The sequence below is a fragment of the Myotis daubentonii genome, chromosome 15, assembly GCF_963259705.1.
Source record: "Myotis daubentonii chromosome 15, mMyoDau2.1, whole genome shotgun sequence".
NCBI classification, from domain to species: domain Eukaryota; kingdom Metazoa; phylum Chordata; class Mammalia; order Chiroptera; family Vespertilionidae; genus Myotis; species Myotis daubentonii.
Genome location: NC_081854.1, coordinates 5,233,152 through 5,255,353, shown reverse-complemented (window position 1 = coordinate 5,255,353; position 22,202 = coordinate 5,233,152). Strand labels below are relative to the sequence as shown.

At 44.8% G+C, this 22,202-nt stretch overlaps 2 protein-coding genes across 2 annotated transcripts in view; one reads left to right on the top strand and one right to left on the bottom strand.

The window, feature by feature from the left end:
• The window catches only part of LOC132216086 (zinc finger protein 883-like), a 681,654-nt gene that overhangs the window by 605,444 nt on the left and 54,008 nt on the right, over positions 1–22,202 (top strand). The gene's annotated exons all lie outside the window — the stretch shown is intronic.
• Positions 6,589–14,895, bottom strand: LOC132216078 (oocyte zinc finger protein XlCOF6-like). The gene is made up of 2 exons (XM_059665136.1): positions 14,773–14,895; positions 6,589–10,706 (listed from the first exon to the last, which is right to left on the bottom strand). The coding sequence occupies exons 1-2, from the start codon at positions 14,804–14,806 to the stop codon at positions 8,224–8,226; spliced, it is 2,517 nt and encodes an 838-aa protein (XP_059521119.1). The 5' UTR covers positions 14,807–14,895; the 3' UTR covers positions 6,589–8,223.

Genomic DNA, 22,202 nt, shown 5'->3' with positions numbered 1-22,202 from the left:
CACATATAGAAATTTTTTGATATTTGCAACCATAGTAAAACAAAGATTTCTATTTTTGATATTTATTTTATATATTTAAATGCCATTTAACAGAAAAAATCAACCAAAAAAATGAGTTCGCGTGTCACCTCTGACACGCGTGTCAGAGGTTCGCCATCACTGCTATAGAGGTTTGCCTGCATTACAGAGTCTGGAGAGTTTTAGGACACAAGTGTCGGTCGTACTCACACCGCCATAGATGTATGTTACCAATAGTACCCAAGAATATTCCACAGACCTATCCAGTTTAATTGGTGGTTACAGCATGGACGACAGATGTGAGTATAAACAAGTTATATTTTCTGTCAAAGAACAGTTTAGACAGCCGCCATCTTAGATGGACGGCAGGACTTGGCACTGCCATGTTGGCCAAATGGCTTGCAGCTCCCCTGGAAGCTGCCCCTTAGCTCCGATCAAGAGCAAGGGACAGCTCACATGCCTCAGGGAATATAAAGCCCAGCTGAACACCTGTTCCATGTGGGTGAGCTTCCAGGCCTTATGTGTGCACCCTTCTGCATAGAAGTAAAGATGTTAGCCTTGCTGCCTGGCTCCTGAGTATGTTTTATGTTCTACCAGGACCCGTGAATTCGGGGACTCGCCTTATTTCTGACATGCAGACTGAAGGGTCCTGGACTGTTTCTGCCAGTGCTTGTACCTATAAGGCTGGCTCTGTGCCAGTGAGGTCTGGGTGAGTGCCAGGCTCCCAGTCAATCTGTCTCTCTCACATCTATGTTTCTTACACTCTCTCACTCTCCCTTCCATTCTACCTACAAAAAAAAAGAGGGGGTGGGAAGAATGTGGCACATATCTTTGAAATAAAGAAGAACTAACATGCCCAATACAAACATTAAATCAAATTCTGTTGTTTAATTTTTACTTGAACATCAATAAAGATAAATACACTTTTGAAACAGTGGGAAACTTGAATTCTGGCAAAGTAACTGGTGTTTTTGTTAATGTGAAGATGCCACTGTAATTATCATAGTGAAAGACAATTCGTCCCTTAGAGACATATTGAAGATGTCAGCGGAGTTGATGTTTCAGCATTCTCTATGAGATATGATTGCACAAATATTCACAAATTATACTTAGTGTAAATGAAATACATATTCATACTGAAAGATGAGCTATGTATATATAGCTCCAGAACATTAAAACCACATGAAATATTATAAATAACAAATGATAGGTATGCATATGTGCAGTGAATCTTTAAAATTCATAAGTCTGTAAGAACCTTGTACTACTTAAAAATTAGGACCATGTCGTCCCAGTGTGGCTTACAGTACGAGCATCAACCTATGAAAGAGGAGATTAGGGTTTGATTTCTGTTTTGGGTAGAAGCCTGAAGTAGGGGTTTGATCCCCAGTGGGGGTTATGCAGGAGGCCACTGATCAATGATTCTCTTTCATCATTGATGTTTCTATCACTCTCTCCCTCTCCCTTCGTCTCTGAAATCAATAAAAATCTACTTTTTAAAATTCAGAGCAAAAAACACAGTGAAGTATAAACCCAATTGGAATATGTCATAAAGCATTAAAACTAAGTAACATAGTACAGGAGTTGAAAAAAATCTAAAACTGGCTAGGGGTAGAAATAACTGCTAAATGAAACTAACCTCCAGCACACTGAAGCTGGAAGAATGATCACAGGAGTGGTCTGACACTCTCCACAAAGTTCTGACACCGGGCCCTACCTGGTTTGCCTCAGTGGATAGAGCATCTGCCTCGGGACTGAAGGATCCCAGGTTTGATTTGGGCCAAGGGCACATGCCTGCGTTCTGGGCTGCATCCCCAGTATGGGGAGTGCAGGACACAGCCCATGCAGGATTCTCTTTCATCATTGATGTTTATTTCTCTCACTTCCTCTCTGAAATCAATTAAAAATAAATAATACATAAAAATTTAAAAATTAATAGAAAAAATACTCAGGTGAGGATTTATAAAAACAAACAACAACAACAAAAGTTCTGACTTAGGGACCCTGTACAGTGCCCTCCTGTCCATAAAGCATCTTCATGATAAAATCAAATCTCACTTCCTTTCAATGTGCGCTTTAACATTCTCACATCCAATGCTAGTCATTCCTGAGGGCTGCTCATTTCAAATCTCTATAGCACGTCACCAAATGATTCACTATCACATAGAAAAAAAATATATGTATATATTCTCCTGATTTTTTTCAGAGAGGAAGGGAGAGGGATAGAGAGTTAGAAACATCGATGAGAGAGAGACATCAATCAGATGCCTCCTGCACACCCCCTACTGGGGATGTGCCTGTAACTAAGGTACATGCCCTTGACTGGAATCGAAACTGGGACACCATCAGTCCGAAGGCCTACACTCTATCCACTGAGCCACTGAGCCAAACCGGTCAGGGCAGGAATTTTTTTTTTCAATGATTTGCTCCTCATTCCATAAAGCCTTTGAACATGCCTTGTTGAAAACACATCTCTATGCACTGCTGTGACAGTTCAGCCTCGGAAGCAGATGGGATCCTTAGTAAATGATGGTTGAAGCCATCATTTAAATGATGCTTTAAATTCTTCTGCTCACACCGTATTTTCTCAGCTCACTGTATTTTCCTCAAGTTGTCGCAAATGAGGAGGCCTCACATTTGTAGAAAAAATAATTTCCTGGTAGCCAGTGTTTCAGTAGAGCCATATCTAAAGTTAATTATCTCACCTCTTGGGAATCAGTGTCTTTAATTTACCACCTATTCAGACCTACCTGCTGTCAGCCTTCATAGAGCCTCTGCTCTTCTAGCTATATAAATACTGCTCATTGTATAACTCCATTATGCCTTTCTATAGTTTGCTCTAGCAATATGCTCTTCCATAAATCATGTTCATTCTGCATGCAGACACTGTAACTTCATGAATAGGTGAAATAATTATTTCCAAGCAAGGTTGTGAGACCCTAGATCCACAATCTTTACCTCAGGTGCAGATGCCCACTTTCCAAACCTTGAATGGTGCCAACATGATAGCCATCTATACAACAAAGAGTTTGGCTCAAAGGATGGACCCTTGGCCTGTGGACTGAGGGGTCAAGGCTTTCATTCTGCTCAAGAGCCTGTACCTCATGGGGGCTCAATACCCAGCCAGGTCAGGGCATGTGTGGGAGTCCACCAAATGATTTGTTTCTCACACACAGATATTTCTCTGTGTGTCTCTCCACCTCCCTAACACTCTCTAAAAATCAATGGAAAAATCAGAGGTTGAGGGTTAAAAACAAACAAAAAAAGAATGATTGACCAAAGAAAATATTCTCTAGGATGTGGAGAATGAATCCCTCATATACTGCTAGTATAATGCAAAAATGCACAATCAATTTTTATTTATTTTAAAAGAATATTCTACTGATTTTTAGAGAATTAGAGGGAAAGAAACATCTATATGACAGTGCAACCTCAATTATTACCCTTGTGCACACCGTTTTGGGGATCTAGCACACAACCAGGCCCTTTTCCCCACTGGCAATCCAAGGCCCAACACTAGGTTGCAATCCAGCCTTTATATCTGACACCTGTTTTGTGAGGAAGCCAGTCTGTGTACATGCGAGCACCTGGGTACTTACTAGAATCTTTATGCTTAGTCTTTAGTAGTCCTTTGTTAAAGGACGCTGCAGACACATGTGTGATCTCAAGGATGCTTACCCTACTGATAGTATCTAATAGTTCATTTTGATTCAAGCTGTTATTACAATAAAAGCCTAAGGAGGTAGGTGAACGGGGCTGTTTGGTTCTGTTATCCAGGCAGTCCATTAGCCCTCTCTTTCACAAAAATGTGTCAGAGTAATCACACAAAAATGGGTCAGAGTAATCATTCATCCATCACTCAGAGTCTGCTGTTCAGCCCTGGCATTGTTTGTTAAGTAAACTTGGAAAATCTTCCTCATTTCTGTAATCGAAGATGTTCCCAGCAGTTCAATACCAGTTTAGACTTTCCAGGTTTTTGTGAGAACTAAAGACAAAAATACTCAAAAAGTCATCTCTGGAACCCTGGCCCCGGCAAGTACCAACTTTGTAACTTTTATTGGTTCTCACAGTCCTAGCTAAGTCCCATATCAGCTAAGTCCGATTATCAGCGTCATGTTACATTTAACAACTGAGGTGCAGGGAGCTGTAGTGAATCTCCTGGAGATTCCAGGTTGGAGACCCAACACTGAGACCTTAGTGCCCACAGTACTGCCTCCCTGCAGGTGGGTCAGCAGGTTCAGAAAGGCCCCAGTTCTTTCTCAAAAGCCCTTACACACAAAGGTGCTTGTTGGCACTGGGGAACTGAAGGGTTCCTGTCCTGAGGTTTTCTAAAGTTGCTCTTCTCAAGGTGGTGGAAAATGTTAGTAGTGCAAGTTAAAATTAAAAGTGTTCACTGCAGCCGAAACCGGTTTGGCTCAGTGGATAGAGCGTCGGCCTGCGGACTGAAGGGTCCCAGGTTCGATTCCGGTCGGGGGCATGTACCTGGGTTGCGGGCATATCCCCAGTGGGAGATGTGCAGGAGGCAGCTGATCGATGTTTCTCTCTCATCGATGTTTCTGACTATCTCTCCCCCTTCCTCACTGTAAAAAATCAATAAAATATATTTTTTAAAAAAAAAGTGTTCACTGCATTGTGCTTATCATTTCAAAACTAAAAATTTCTAGCTGGTATTGCTCCGTGGTTAAGCATCAGCACAGGCACAAAGATGTCCCCCATTCAATTTCGCATCAGAGCACATGCCTGAGTTGCGGGGTCCATTCCCAGCAGCAGCGTGAAGGAGGCAGCCTGTCAATGATTCTCTCATTATTGATGATTCTCTCTCTCCCTTCCTCTGTGAAATTAATAAAAAATTTTTCTAAATGTCTAAAAATAGATATATATATATATATATATATATATATATATATTTTTTTTATTGCTTAAAGTATTACAAAGGGTATTACATATGTATCCATTTTATCCCCCCGCCCTAAAAATAGATATTTTTAACAGGTAAGAATTACTAAAACACATTATATCGATACAAAAATTTATTTCCGAAATCAAAAAGGCACAAAATGAGTGAAATTCTAACATTCACATTTGTTATCCAATTGTCTTTTTGTTAAAGAAAATTGCCAAAACTCATAAAACATTAGGCAGAACATATGATCAGAGGTTTTAAGAAAGATACAGACACAGCAAATATATACTGGAGAAAAGACTCACCATAAATTTCTAGAAAAAACACAATCAAACAGTGAGGTAGCATGACAAACTTACAAAATAAAATTTTTAAGCAAATAATGATTGACCAAACAAAATATTCTCTAGGATGTGAAGAATGTGAATCCCTCACACACCACTGGCCAAATGCAAAAAAGTACAATCAGTTACGGTTTATTTTTTAAAAAACAATCTTTATTACTTATTAGCATACCATAGAGCTTGGCTATTGGTTGAGTCACTCCATTCTTAGTGACACATGCTCATAGACACTGATGGTTTTTGTTTTTAAACATATTTTATTGATTTTTGGAGAGGGAGGGGGAGAGAGAATCATTGATTGCACCTCCCACAGGCCCACTAGTTGAGATTCAGCCCCAAACCCAGACATGTGTCCTTGGCTAGAATCTAATCAGGGACCCTTTAGTTCAATGACTGACGCTCCCTCCACTGTTCAAAACTAGCTAGGGAAAGGTTTATTTTTTATTTTTAAAGAATAGTTTATTGCCGAGACTGGTTTGGCTCAGTGGATAGAGCGTCGACCTGCGGACTGAAAGGTCCCAGGTTCGATTCCGGTCAAGGGCATATACCTGGGTTGCGGGCACATCCCCAGTAGAAGATGTGCAGGAGGCAGCTGGTCGATGTTTCTCTTTCATCGATGTTTCTAACTCTCTATCTCTCTCCCTTCCTCTCTGTAAAAAATCAATAAAATATATTTAAAAAAAAAAAAACCCTTTAAAAAAAAAAAAAAAAGAATAGTTTATTAATTTTTGGAGAGAGAAGGGAGAAAGAGAAACATTGATGGAAGAGTGCCATATTGGCCAGTGACCTCCTGCACACCCACTTCTGTGAATCTAGCCCACAACACAGGCACATATCCCCACTGGCAATCATATCCACAACCCTGTGCTACAAGAGATGATGGACAAGTACTGACCCACACCGGCCCTGGTGGTATATTCCATTTAAATCACAATTTGCTAACCTCAGTAAATTTAAACATTCATCTACTCAAAAACCACAGACTATGCACTGAAATTTTGACAAAGGTAAATAACACTTATATACATACAAAAAATTATACAGAAATGTTTGTGCCAGCTTTCTTAGAAATAACCAAATATTTATTAAAATGGACAAACTGATGGAGATATATCAATGATAAGAATATCTATCGGAAAAATGATCAGTTACTAGTGTAACTTTAATAAATCTCCAAGTATTTATGAAACATAAACTAATGCAGAAAAATACTTAGAAAAATAAAGTTCTCCATGAAAATGAAATGTAAATCCATGGTCACTAGGAAAGCTGTGAACAGCTTAAAAGAGGGACAGATTAAGAGCTCATTATGCAATTAGAGACAGATATGGTCAGCTTTAGGACTATAATGATGGTTTCAGTTTCATGCACATGTCAAGATTCATGAAACACTATACTTAACGCAAGTAATTTACTCATTATAGCTGTTAAAAATGGTTCAATGGTATTATGGAAGAAAATGGTTTGCAACTCTATGTTGAATCCCCATACTTATGCCCTCTAGGTGAGAGTCTCAACTTAGTGACAGAAAATGTATTAAACAATGAAGAACTTTCACCCAAACCCACAAAAGCCACATTCCTGGACTAAAGACAGCCGTTGTCTCCATCTTTCTTTTGATGCCAGCACACCAATGGCTCTGATGGGAACTTCTGAGAAGCTACAGGAGCAACAAAACATCTTGATTGTAATCAATGACAACGACTGCTTCACAGAAGATAAACAAGCCTGCTGTCCCTCAGATCTGTCTATACACAGCTCTTGTAGTCTTTTCCTAAAAATGCCAGGATGCACAGTTAGGTGAGGACCATTCCATCTAAGGGGGTGCAGTCTCATCCAACAATTAGGTCAGTGTTTCTGTAGTGAAAGGGTTCCCCCTGAATGCGATGGTCCTCAAACCAGTGACCATCACCCGTAATATTGTAGGCATTAGGGGACGAGGCCATCTGCAAGACCTGGGTAAGAGATTCACTTCACAGGTATTGGCATCGCTTGCAAACAAGAAAAAAATTTCATGTTTCTAGACATACTTGAGGTTGTCACAGCTACCCTCTCTTTGGAGTGATCTCTATGTGTCAAAGCATCCATCTTCACATGAGAAGTAGAGTGTCCACAGTGTTTCCTAGGAAAATATGGGCAGCAATGTAAATTTGCCAAAAACTGCTGAACTAATTCCTGAACAATACTGTTGCCCCATGGGAAAAATGTTTGAGACCCCTAAAAGTTTTTCACCTCTTCATGCTTGGAAAGCCCAAATCTCCTTATAAACTAACCTATTGAGTAAACAGAACACCAGAAATTAAAGAAGTCTTAAGAAAAACCCTTCATTATTTTACAATCCATAGAGACATGACATTGACAGTTCTCCCGTTGGTGACTTAGGCACACAATAAACTCATCATTAGCATCTAGGGAAAGTGTGTCCCTGAAAATGGCAGTCCCTCTGCAACATGTTTACTGGGACCAACCGTAATGAGACCTGTTTGGCAACACAAGACAGGGCTGGAAGAAAGAACTAAGGATTCAGGTATTCCTCATTTCCGTCAACAAATTAGAGTCTGACTTAACATCCCTGGGGACAGAAGGATGGTGATTGAGGCCATCTGTAGGGACCTTATAGGTGGTTCAGGTGAATTACCTTCAGCAACAGAAATATGCAGTGACACAGATCTGGCAGTACATCCTGTATGTTAGAACGTGCAACATAATTACATACTGTTCCAACATAAAAACACAGAAGCACAACAGCAAAAACACTTATGGGAACATTGCATAATGTAGGTGATTAAATGTATGATACAATTCAGAAAAATGAGGACTCACAAATTTTCTTGTACTATCGTTAAGTCCAAAGAAATTACATTTACTACACATCTAAGAAATTTCTCACATTTGTACTCTTATGCGGAGAGGGAATTTAGAAATTTGGCTGAGAGATACCTCACATTAATTGCACTCTTAATAGCTTTCTCCAGTGTGAACTCTCTGATGACACTGAAGAGCACTGCTCTTTTTAAAAGAATTCCCACATACAGTGCACTTATAAGGCTTTTCTCCCGTATGAACTCTCTGATGTCGATCAAGGATTGTTTTAGTGGTAAAAGATTTTCCACATTCACTGCATTGATATGGCTTTTCTCCTGTATGAACTCTCTGATGTCGATCAAGGACAGTTTTAGTGGTAAAAGATTTTCCACATTCACTACATTGATATGGCTTTTCTCCTGTATGAACACTCTGATGGTAACGAAGGGTAGTGCTCCGAGCAAAAGATTTCCCACATTCACTGCACTGATAAGGCTTCTCTCCCGTATGAACTCTCCGATGTCTATGAAGTTCAGTGTTAGTGGAAAAACATTTTCCACATTCATTGCATTGAAAAGGCTTTTCTCCAGTGTGAACTGTCTGATGATATTGGAGCCCAGTGGTACTTTTATATGATTTTCCACATTCACTGCATTTATAAGGCTTTTCTTCTGTATGAACTGTCTGATGATAACGAAGGTTCCTTTTCAGGGTAAAAGATTTCCCACATTCACTGCATTTATAAGGCTTTTCTCCCGTATGAACTCTCTGATGTTGATCAAGGATTCTTTTAGTGGTAAAAGATTTTCCACATTCACTGCATTGATATGGCTTTTCTCCTGTATGAACTCTCTGATGAAAACGAAGATTAGTGCTCTGTATAAAAGATTTCCCACACTCAATGCATTTATAAGGCTTTTCTCCTGTATGAACACTCTGATGTCGATCAAGGACGGTTTTAGTGGTAAAAGATTTTCCACATTCACTACATTGATATGGCTTTTCTCCTGTATGAACTCTCTGATGAAGACGAAGCTTAGTGCTCCGGGTAAAAGATTTCCCACATTCACTGCATTGGTAAGGCTTTTCTCCAGTGTGAACTCTCTGATGATACAGGAGACTTTTTCTACGTCTAAAAGATTTTCCACATTCACTGCATTTATACGGCTTTTCTCCTGTATGAACTGTCTGATGGTAACGAAGGGCGGTGCTCCGGGCAAAAGATTTCCCACATTCACTGCACTGATAAGGCTTTTCTCCCGTATGAACTCTCTGATGTCTATGAAGGTCAGTGTTAGTGGAAAAACATTTTCCACATTCATTGCATTGAAAAGGCTTTTCTCCAGTGTGAACTGTCTGATGATATTGGAGCCCTTTGCTACTTTTATATGATTTTCCACATTCACTGCATTTATAAGGCTTTTCTTCTGTATGAACTGTCTGATGATAACGAAGGTTGGTTTTCCGGGTAAAAGATTTCCCACATTCACTGCATTTATAAGGCCTTTCTCCTGTATGAACTCTCTGATGTCGATCAAGGATTCCTTTAGTGGTAAAAGATTTTCCACATTCACTGCATTGATATGGCTTTTCTCCTGTATGAACTCTCTGATGAAAACGAAGATTAGTGCTCTGTATAAAAGATTTCCCACATTCACTGCATTGGTAAGGCTTTTCTCCAGTGTGAACTCTCTGATGATATATGAGACTTTTTCTACGTTTAAAAGATTTTCCACATTCGCTGCATTTATAAGGCTTTTCTCCTGTATGAACTGTCTGATGGTAACGTAGGGCAATGCTCCGGGAAAAAGATTTCCCACATTCACAACATTTATAAGGCTTTTCTCCTGTGTGAACTCTCTGATGAATACGAAGGGTAGTGCTCTGGGTAAAAGACTTCCTATATTCACTGCATTTATAAGGCTTTTCTCCCATATGAACTCTCTGATGTTGCTGAAGAATGTTCTTAGTGGTAAAAGATTTCCCACATTCACTGCATTTGTAATGCTTTTTTGCAGTGTGACCTCTCTGTTGATAATGAAAGCCAGAAAATTTCGTAAAATATTTTCCACATTCAGCGTGCACACAACACCCACTTCCAAGATGGAAATCTTTTTCCTGAATAAACGTGTGGATGCAATTAATGTCTTTCTTACATTCTTTTCTGCTGAAATAATTTTTTCTACGTTGAAACGTCATCCCACGCATCAAAATAGCAGTTGGACTGTCCCTGGTCTGCGTAGCCTTTAGGTGGAGATGTCCAGATTCGGTAAAGACACTCTGCCCAACCTCCCCACTGGTGAAATGATTCTGGGACACATTGAAATTGCAGCTGTTTGCAAGTGACATCCTTTCCAAACCTCTAATGTAAGTCAGCTCTCTCACATGCTGCTGGTGAAATTTTGCACGCAAAGAAAATCTTTTTGCACACGCTCCACACCTCAACAGTATCTGTCTGTGTTGTGTTCCCTGCAGCTCCATCACGTGGAAAATGTTTCCCAGGACTAGCCCACAACTCTCACAGGGGTGACTCTTCTGGGAAGACAACGGTAACTTGGGATTCCTTGCCTGTGACAATCTAACAGAAACCTTTTGTTCAGTCGGGGCCTCCACATTGTCTTCTCCACAGCAGCAACCTGAACAAAAGGAAATGTAGGTGATGTGCATGTTGACCTGATAAAAACAGGATATCTTCAACACAGATTGTTTATCTGATCATGATTTCTTTTTTTTTAATTATATTTTCTTGATTTTTTACAGAGAGGAACGGAGAGGGATAGAGAGTCAGAAACATCACAAAGATCGACCAGCCGCTTTCTGCACACACCCCCACTGGGGATTGCCTGCAACCAAGGTACATGCCCTTGACCGGAATTGAACCTGGGACGTTTCAGTCCACAGGCCAATGCTCTATCCACTGAGCCAAACCGGTTAGAGCCTGGACATGATTTCATACAATGATTTTCAAGACGATGGCGTCAGACTCTCAGGAAATGGCTGTTATATATATAACATGACTCAAAAGGTCACTGAATGAAGAAAATCTCACCAAGGGAGGACAGAAGCATAGGCTGGCACAAAAAGAAGAGAGGCAGGGTCTGCCCGTTATTACTCCACAAATGGCTTCCTTTAAGACCTTTCATGCTGGCAATGTGAGTCTGCGTAGAATAATTCCAGTGTGTTCAAAACCATAAATGATCAATAATATTAGAGCATGTGATGTTCAGCATCAATGTAATAATTCATGTGCACTGTCAGGCCTGCAGGCACGGAACAATATTGGAGTGCAGTAAAGCGAGATGTTTGAAAGAGGTACAGGTGCAACGTTTACAGAGGTTAAGGTTATCCACAGTCTGGGAATCCCAACAGAATGATCACTATTAAAACTGAAAAGTGCCGAACCGGTTTGGCTCAGTGGATAGAGCATCGGCCTGCGGACTGAAGGGTTCCAGGTTCGATTCCGGTCAAGGGCATGTACCTTGGTTGCGGGCACATCCCCAGTAGGGGGCATGCAGGAGGCAGCTGATCGATAACTTTCATCGATGTTTCTAACTCTCCATCCCTCTCCCTTCTTCTCTGTAAAAAATCAATAAAATATATATTTTAAAAAATAAAAAAACAAACAAACTGAAAAGTGTCAACATTCAGCAAGAAGAAGTAGAATTGGGTGAGGAGTGGGCAATGGTAACAAAACATTGTTGAACAAAATGGGTTCCTTGTTATGAATATAGCAAAGCCCAGGCATGAAAACTGCCCCCACAGCCCTTCACCAAGGCAATACCGCCTCTGGGTCTAGCCCAGGGGTGGGCAAACTTTTTGACTCGAGGGCCACAATGGGTTCTTAAACTGGACCGGAGGGCCGGAACAAAAGCATGGATGGAGTGTTTGTGTGAACTAATATAAATTCAAAGTAAACATCATTACATAAAAGGGTACGGTCTTTTTTTTTTTTTTTTTAGTTTTATTCATTTCAAGCGGGCCCGCGGGCCGTAGTTTGCCCACAGCTAGTCTAGCCTGTCACTGATAAAGTCATGTTTCTCCTGTGATATACAAAGGATTCTGACTCTTAAATCCCAGTTGAGCCACTGCATGGGATAAATGATGCAAATCTTAAAAGAAAAACTAAAAAGATGGATTGTCAGCACTGTGGTAGAACAACAAAGGACAAATGAAATCATGGGCAAAAGGCCTCGGAGACTGACATCAGCAAGATGGCAGAATCAGAGATAGAGAAACTTTCCCCATTCCAGAGTAAGTAGACAGCTACTCATGAGAAAAACATCCCACAGGAAATGGTAATAAGGGTATTATGAAGATACACAGTAATACACAATACCAAATAAGGACAACTGCATAGAAACGATGACAGGAAACTGAGTGAGCAAACACATTTGAAGATACCTAAGGTCAACAATAAAGGTTAATAATAATTAACTACCTAACTGACTAAGAAAATAAATAAATACAGCAAGGGTCAGCCCTAGCTGGCTTACTCAGTGGATAGAGTGTAAGCCTGGGGACTGAAACGTCCTAGGTTCCATTCCAGTCAAGGGCACAGGTCCAGTTTGTTGTGGGTTCAGTCCCAGTAGGGGGCGTGCAGGAGGCAGCTGATCGATGTTTCTCTCTCATCGATGTTTCTAACTCTCAATCCCTCTCCCTTCCTCTATGTAAAAAAATCAATAATATATATATATATATATATATATATATATATATATTTTTTTTTTTTTTTTTTTTAAAGAATTAAATTCAGCCCTACCTGGTTTGGCTCAGTGGATAGAGCGTCGGCCTGCGGACTGAAGGGTCCCAGGTCGATTCCAGTAGGGGGCATGTACATTGGTTCTGGGCACATCCCCAGTGGGGGGTGTGCAGGAGGCAGCTGATCGATGTTTCTCTCTCATCGATGTTTCTAGCTCTCTATCCCTCTCCCTTCCCCTCTTTAAAAAATCAATAAAATATATTTTAAAAAAGAATTAAATTCAGAAAAGTTACAGGATGCAAAATAAACATATAAACAGTAGTTCCATTTCTGCACACTAACAATAAATACTTTGATAGAAAAATGTTGAAGGAAATTAAATTTACAATAGCATCAAAAACAATAAATTTAGCAGGAAGAAATTGAATCAAAATGGAAAACATCTGTACATTGAATATTGGAACACAGTGATGAAAGGAATGGAAGAAAACAAATACGTTGAAAGACAACCTGTGTTCATGGATCTGGAAATGAAATATCGTGCAGATAGCTATAGTACACAAGGCAAACTACAGAATAAATGCATTCCCAATAACTCCAATGGTTTTTTACAAAGAGATGAACGGAGAATCTTGCAATGGAATCAAAATCCTCCATTAACAAAAGCAATCTTTAGCAAGAACAAAGATGGTGGCATCACACTTCCTGACTTCAATTTATTACAAAGAGAAAGCAAGTAAACAGTGTGTTGCTGGAGAAACACAGACACATACATCAACAGAACAGGACAGAAAACACAGAAATAAGCCTAGGCACAGACTTTAAGTAATTTTTGACAAAGCAGCAGCCACAGAAGGAAGGAAAGATAATTTCTTCAATGAATGGTGCTGGTAAACAATCAACATTCACATGTAAAACAACAAAAGTGGACACCAATGATAAAATTTAACTCAACCTGCAGGGCAGAATTAAATGTCAGCACTAAAACTTCAAACTCCTCAGGACAACCTAGAGAAACAGTTTGGGAGGTTTGTTTTGGACAGGATTTCCTGCAGGTGAAACCAACCACCACACAAAATAGAAAAAAAATAAACAGTCCAGATTGCAACAAATAAAGAAAAATAGTGCCTGCACTGCACTGCATAATAGCAATAAACAAAATGAAATGAAAGGCAATCTAGAGAACAGAAGAAAATAATTTCAAACCCTATGAAGGAATCGCTTGGAGGGATTGTGGATTCCGTTCTGATCAGCACAATAAAGCGAATATTCTGACATAGACCGAAACTCACACAATTAGTTGGAGTGCCCCAGGAATAATGAAGGTATGTTAATACAATACTGCAGGCTAATAACAATGCAATGACTGTTTCAAAGGCAAACTCTATATAACTTCATTAAAAATACTTAATTGCTAAGCACTAGTAACAAACATCTGAGCTTGCTAGAAACAAAATGGAACTAGACCTGCCGAAAGCAGAGTTGACAAAAACAAGGACTTTCTAGAAAAGCGAGTATGCGGGAGTAATATCTGCAAAACACAATTAAGCACGTGCAACAATGTGTTCCTGTATGTTGTAAGCAATTAATATATAAAATATACAAGGTATTCAAAAGACTCTCTAACCAAAAAAAAAACATACATAGTTAATAAAGAGAATAAGGATATACAGACAATTTTTCAAAAAATATGTATACATCACCAATAGGAACATAGAAAATGCTTTCTTCACTGATCAAGGTGGAATCCCATAAGCTGCCTACAACACTACCAACCACAAGTCCTTCCCTGTGAATTTAGTGCAGCGGGGAGTATTGGGACTTCAGGAATAGAAGAGAGCAATGGAAATAGACCAACCCTCCCCAGGACAGCAACTACCCAGGAAACTGGAAACATCCAGCAGTACCACAGTCTACATGGGAGGACAGAGCACACCCTGGGGGATGGGCCCTGGGAAATGGCAAAGCCAAGTCCAGGTCACTGGTGAGAGTGAGGGTCTTACCCAGGGAGGATTTAAGTTCAAAGTTCTCCAGCATCACATTCAGGTACAGCTGTCTCTGACCCTCATCAAGGAGGCTCCATTCCTCCCTGGAGAAGTACAGGGCAATGTCCTCAAAGGTCACGCCAACCTGTCAGAATGGAGAAAATAGAAATCGTGGTTGTAATTTTGAGAACTAGCAATCCTACTCCTAACACATCTTTCCCATGCTCAACCTCCTCCAGTGCTCCCCAGTTTAGTGTGGACACCAGGCCCTAATGCCAGTGCTGGCTGCTCTCTCATCAGTCCCATTACTCACTGTGATGGCCCTCAGCAACAGTCGGGCTGAGAAGGGGGACAACAGAGAAACACCATCTATGCCAGCAGTGGGCAAACTAAGGCCCGCGGGCCGGATCCGGCCCGTTTGAAATGAATAAAACTAATGAAATAAAAGACCGTACCCTTTTATGTAATGATGTTTACTTTGAATTTATATTAGTTCACACAAACACTCCATCCATGATTTTGTTTCTGCCCTCCGGTCCAGTTTAAGAACCCATTGTGGCCCTCGAGTCAAAAAGTTTGCCCACCCCTGCTCTAAGCTCTGGGCCAAGCAGGCAGGGTCTCAGCCTTCCTGCCAAGCAATACCACTGCAGTCTCCCAGATCATGCCTCCAGGACAAAGCCAGGGTTTATGCTTCACCCTATAGTCCTAGTACCAGCCCTGGCTGGTCTGTCTCAGTGGACAGAGTTTTGGACTGTGCACTGAAGGATCCCTGGTTGGTTTCTAATCAAGGAAGGACACATGGCCGGGGTGAAGACTCCATCCCCAGTACGGGGCTTCCAGAGGCAGCTTATGGATGATTCATTCTCTCTCTATCTCTCTCTCCCCCTCTCCCTTCCTCTCTGAAATCAATTTAAAAAAATACATTTTTTTAAAGTCCCAATACCAGCTTTCCAGTACCATCAGCTCACACTTCCTCCAGATGTGCACACCACTGTGTAATGTCTACCCCCATCACAACTTCAGACCCCAGGTTCACTGCCTCAGCTCTGCCACCTTCCTGCTCCACACTGTGGACCTCTCTGGACTCGCCCATGAAGTTAGCACATGGCACCCAGAGAGAGCATGTGAGGGTTCAGAAGGATCTACCACAACCCAATTCTTTTTTTTTTTTAATATATTTTACTGATTTTTTACAGAGAGGAAGGGAGAGAGATAGAGAGTCAGAAACATCGATGAGAGAGAAACATCGATCAGCCGCCTCCTGCTCATCCCCCACTGGGTACATGCCCTTGCCGGAATCGAACCTGGGACCTTTCAGTCCGCAGGCCGAGGCTTTATCCACTGAGCCAAACCCTGGGGAAAGCAGGGCATGCGGCTCTGAACTCCTCCCTGCCGCCTCGGACCTTGGTTTCTATACTCAGAGCCCACGTCCGCAGGGGGATTTCAGACACGAGTCACCCCTGTCCACTGAGCCCTGCATTTCCCGTGTCCTCAGAAGCCACAACACTCCTCTCCCCGCTCCTCCTTCCTCAGTGTCCAAGCGGGGACCTGAGCTGCGGGACGGGACAGGCGCCCTGAGCCCAGGCTGCAGGGTTGAGGGTAAGGAGGCGGTGAGAGCAGGTGTGGGGGGCGGGGGACGCGAACTCACCTCAGCTGAGAAACTGATCAAGGCCATTGCCAATGGACGCCGTGCGCGGACCCAGGCAGGCGAGGCCGGAGAGGCGGGTAAGAAGCAGGGGCAGCGGAAGGGGGTAAAGGGGCCTCTGTTCCGTCACGGACGTGGGTGACCCGGGGGCGTCAGCGAGTTTCACTCCCACGTGCGGGCTGAGCGGCAAGGACTCGGGCCTTCTCCCTTCCGGTATCCGCCACTGCCCCGCCCACCTGGAGCCCTCCGCCCCGGCCTGGAGTAGATCCTGGGTGGAGACCAATAGCCGCCTAGAGAGCACCGGAAGGCCCGCCCCTGCCCCCGTGTGACGCAAGAGAAAGGCCATTTCTGACCCTTCATTGGCTAAGCTGGCGGTAGTGCTCACAAGGCCTTCTGGGTAATGTGGGTTCCAGCGTCCAAGATGGCGGTGGAAGGTTTTTCCATCTCGCCCCAAGGACAACAGCGACATCTGGGAAATAACCTTCCTCAGAAATGAGTCGTCATTTTTCCTGGTAAAGGGACTGCAGTCCTTTTTATAAAAACACATTATCTGTGAGACCAATGCAGCTCGTCATACTACAGAGGTTTGCCTGCATTACAGAGTCTGGAGAGTTTTAGGACACAATTGACGCACTCACACCACCGTGGATGTATGTTACCAATAGTACCCAAGAATATTCCACAGACCTATCCAGTTTAATTGGTGGTTACAGCATGGACGACGCACGTGAGTGTAAACAAATCATCATTTCCGTCAAAGAACAGTTTAGACAGCTGCCATGTTGGTTGCATACCTTCTAGCTCCCCTGGGGGCTGCCAGTCTTCAAACCGCAAAGGACAACCTCTCCCTTTGAATTAGCCAATCTCCAAAGACTGCCCCTTAGCTACAATCAAGAGCAAGGGACAACTCACATGCCTCAAGGATTATAAAGTGAGCTGATCACCTGCTCCATTTGGGCGAGCTTCCTGACCATGTGCACCCACCCTTCTGTGTAGAAGTAACGATGTTAGCCTTGCTGCCTGGCTCCCGAGTATGTTCTATGCTCTTCCAGGACCCGTGAATTGGGTGACTCGCCTTATTTCTGACATGCAGACTGAAGGGTCCTGGGCTCTGTTTCAGCCAGTGCTTGTACGTATGCTGCTGGCTCTGTCCCATTGAGGTCTGGGTGAGTGCCCAGGCTACCAGTCAATGTGTCTCTCTCACATCTGTTTCTTACATTGTCTCTCACTCTCCTTTCCATTCTAGCTAAAAAAAAGGGGGGTGGGGGTGGGGGAGAACTTGCGGCATGTCTTCGAAATAAAGAATAACTGCCGAAACCGGTTTGGCTCGGTGGATAGAGCGTCAGCCTGCGGACTGAAAGGTCCCAGGTTCGATTCCGGTCAAGGGCATGTACCTGGGTTGCGGGCACATCCCCAGTGGCAGATGTGCAGGAGGCAGCTGATCGATGTTTCTCTCTCATCGATGTTTCTAACTCTCTATCTCTCTCCCTTCCTCTCTGTAAAAAATCAATAAAATATATTTAAAAAAAGAAAAAAAAGAATAACTAACATGCAGGTTATAAACATTAAATCGAATTCTGTTGTTTAATTTTTACTTGAACATCAATAAAGATAAATACACTTTTGAAAAAGTGGGAGACTTGAATTTTGGCAAAATAACGTGTTTTGTTAATGTGAAGATGCCCCTGTAATGATCATAGTGAAAAATAATTCCTCCCTTACAGACATATTGAAGATGTCAGTGGAGTTGAGTTTCAGGCATTCTCAATGGGATAAGATTGCACAAATATTCACAAATTAGTGTAAGTGAAATACATATTCACATGGAAAAGCGTGGGGGCTTTAGACTGGGAAAAGGTAGATTCCCTTAACACAAGGAAGCCAGGCCCACTTACATTTCCATAAGACAAGGAAGCAGCAACAGTTGCATTTACATAAGAGAAGGGAACTGGAAATAGCCATGAAAGGTCTATATTTACAAAATAAAGAGAAGGAAGCCCTTCATTCGGATGGAAAAGCAGACAGCCCAGAGGAATGGAAGGACTATAGGGAGGATGGCCTTAGGAATCACTATAGTAACCAATTGGAAGGGGAATAGTGACCAATCAGAGGGGATATCAGGACACAGACACTGCAGCATTTATTTTATTTTTTTAAATATATTTTATTGATTTTTTTACAGATAGGAAGGGATAGAGATAGAGAGAAATATCGATGAGAGAGAAACATCGATCAGCTGCCTCCTGGGAATATGCCCGCAACCAAGGTACATGCCCTTGACCGGAATCAAACCTGGGACCCTTCAGTCCACAGGCCGACTCTCTATCCACTGAGCCAAAACGGTTTCCGAACACTGCAGCTTTTAAAAGCCAGGAGGAAAAAGAATTCAGTGGGACCCTTTCCCCCTCCCTACCTGGGAGTTCATTCTGTGGGACTCTTCCCTCGCCCCACCTGGGAGTTTGTATCTATTCAATAAATTTCCACCTTTGCTATACAAAGAAAAGAAAATACATATTCATACTGAAAGATGACGTATGTATATATAGTTCCAACACTTAAAAAACACACGAAATATTATAAATAACAAATAATGATATATATGGGTATGCATATGTGCAGTGAATCTTTAAAATTCATAATTTGGCCCTGACCGGTTTGGCTTAATGGATAGAGCGTAGGCCTGCGGACTCAAGGGTCTCGGGTTCGATTCCGGTCAGGGGCATGTGCCTTGGTTATGGGCACATCCCCAGTGGGAGTATGCAGGGGGCTGCTGATGGGTGTTTCTCTCTTGTTGATGTTTCTAGCTCTCTGTTCCTCTCCCTTCCCCTCTGTAAAAAGTCAATAGAATATATATTTTTAAAAAATTAAAATAAAATAAAATTCATAATTTGTTTTTTGTTTGTTTTTTTTGTTTTGTGTTTTGTGTTTTTTTTTTACAGAGAGGAAGGGAGAGAGATAGAGAGTTAGAAACACTGATGAGAGAGAAACATTGATCAGCTGCCTCCTGCTCACCTCCCACTGGGGATGAGCCCGCAACCGAGGTACACGCATAATTTGTAAGAACCTTGTACTACTTAAAACTTAGGACCAAGAGGGCCTGGTGTGGCTTACTGTACGAGTATCAACCTATGAAAGAGGAGATGACCCAGGGTCATCGCAGGTCAGCCCGGGCATGCAGCCCTTTGGGGTGCCGCCCAGAGCTCTTGACTCCCTCCACCTGGGCACATCAGGCACCGTTTCCTCCCAGCGGTCCTGCCGCCTGCCCCGCCCTCCGGGACTCTGAGTGCCCTCCCTCGTCACCACCACTTGCTGCTCATCTACCCCGGTCCTTCCAGGTCCCAGAAGGGCCAGGCTTTGGAAACCAAGCGGCCAGAGGGGCGCCCTCCCCTGCCCCCCGGCCCCAGAGGGACGTGATGGGGGGCGCTAGGAGGACAGTGGGGCTCAGCCGCCCGCGTTCCTCCGACACAGAGAAGATCGAGCAGGAGAAGAGGGAGCAGAAGGACATTGAGCGGCTCATGAAGGACCTGGACAAGGACCTGCGGAAGCTCAAGGTGCTCCTGAGCCGCAACCGCGGCAGCTCCGAGGGCCTGCTGAGGGCCTGCAGCCGGCGAACCTGCTCACGGAGAGCCAGTTCCTGCAACCGGTCAAGGTGCTCCCGCGGGCAGGCCCACGGGCCCAGGGGCAGGGTGGGCGGGAGGGCATAGCCGTGGGCACACGTGTCTCTAGGGGCAGAGCGGGAGGGGCGGGCACGGCCCTGGGCCCCGAGTCCACCGGCGCCGCCGCCCAGCTGCTCCGCTCACCTTCCCTTCCCCTTCCCCCCAGGCCGCAGAGAGGGAGACCATAGAGATGCAAGACAAGCTGGAGCAGCTGAACCAGGAGAAGGTGTCGCTCCTCAACCGCCTGGTGGAGGCCGAGTGAGTGCCGCCGCCCGCCCCTCAAGGCCCCTGGGAAGCGAGCGTCCTGGGTTGATCCCTAGGCGTGGCTCAGACATGGCGTGTCGACCTATGAACCAAGAGGGGTCGGGTTGGACTCCCGGTCAGGGCACCGGCCGGGGTTGCAGGCTCCATCGCTAGAATGGGGCGTGCAGGCGGCAGCTGGTCCATGATTCTCTCTCATCATGGATGTTTCTCCCTCCCTCTCGCTCGCTAAAATCAATAAAAACGTATTTTAAATAAATAATCCCATCCAAGTTGGGTGATTCCAGAGACAGCTGGCCGGCACTGGGGGCTGCTGGTCCCAGAATGGAGGGCGGGGTTGGTTCTTAAGTAACAGCCGCGCCCCGCGCCCTGGCTTGGGCATCAGCATATGCCACCTGCCCCTCGAGGGCCTTCCTAGAAAAGAAGGCAGAGGGTCTCCCATAGCAACTGCACGCAGTAGCAGACATGGGCCCTCAGGACAGAGCCTGCCCTCCCTGACTCGCCCTCTGGCTGCGCGCCCACCTTTGCCAGACCTGACATCCCCGCCCCCCGCGGCTGTTCCCTTGGGGGGGGGGGGTCTTGAAGCACAAGGTCAGGGAGCCTCGGGAGGAAAGCTCCCGAACCCTCCAGCTCCCATGCGGCCTCTGCTCCTTTTAAAGACACCAGATCCTGCTTTGGGAGAAAAAGATCCAGCTGGCGAAGGCGATGCGGGCCTCGGTGGACTCGGAGACGGGCCAGAAGGAGATCCAGGCCATGAAGACGGAGATCCACAGGATGAAGGTGTGGGGGCGCAGGAGGGTCCGGACCCCCGGCGGGAGCCCCAGCACAGCGACCCGCACTCCAAGCCCAAGTGCAACGCACTGTCCCCCACGCTGCCCGTGTGCTGGGTCCGTCCTCCCTGAACTCCCTGCGGAGCAACACGGACACACACGGCCCCGCACACGCAGCATCTCACCAACCACTGTCCTGTCCTTCCGGTGCAGCCGCCGGGTTCTGCGCTCGATGTTGTAAAATGCCGCTCTTGCCGGCTGGTGTTGAATTCCCTGTCCTGGCACAGGCCTGGGTGGCGGCTCCACCCCCAGCCCGGTGGAGGGTGGGGGGGAGTGCAGGAAGCAGCCGATCCGCCATTCTCTTCTCTGCCCCCTGCACCAGGTCAAGCACAAGCAGCTGCTGAAGCAGCAGGAGCGGATGATCCGGGACATGAAGCTGGCCATCGCCCGCAGAGAGACCATCTCCACCCAGGCCGAAGGCCAGAGCAAGCTGGACAAGAAAGTGCCCACCCGGTCAGACTTCCACACAAGCAGGTGGAGCTGCAGCGGAAGATCAGGGACCTTCACAAAGTAGGGAGCCTGCTGGGCGGCCTGGCCACAGCCGTTGTGCCACCCCCCCTCCCAACCCCGGGCCCCCTGGCGCGTGTCCAGCATGGCAGGTGGCATGGGCCAGGGCTGCCCAAGCTGTGCCTGCCTCCTCCACAATGGGGTTAGCTGGGACTCGCCCCGTCCCCCCACCCCCATCCCCCCAGGCCCCGCAGGGCGTGGCCTACCCTCTTCCCCTCTGGGAATCCCTCACACTATGCACTGGGTGGCCTGGGCAAGGCCTGACAGGTGATCCGTGGGTCCCCTAGGTCACCGAGGATCATGGAGCTGGAAGAAAGCCAAAAGCGCATGAGCAACTCCCTGCCCGAGAAGCAGCTGCAGCCGTCCACCATGCAGGCCCAGGCCGAGGAGCTCGAGGCCACCCTGGAGCAGCTCATGGCCCTCAAGCGACAGGCAGGCCCCAGGGCCTCAGGGTCACCAGGACTGCGAGAACCCGGGCCGAGGGTCTGCTCCCACAGCAGCAGCCCACGCGGCTGTGGGCACGGCCTCCTCCCGCCAAGTGCATGTCAC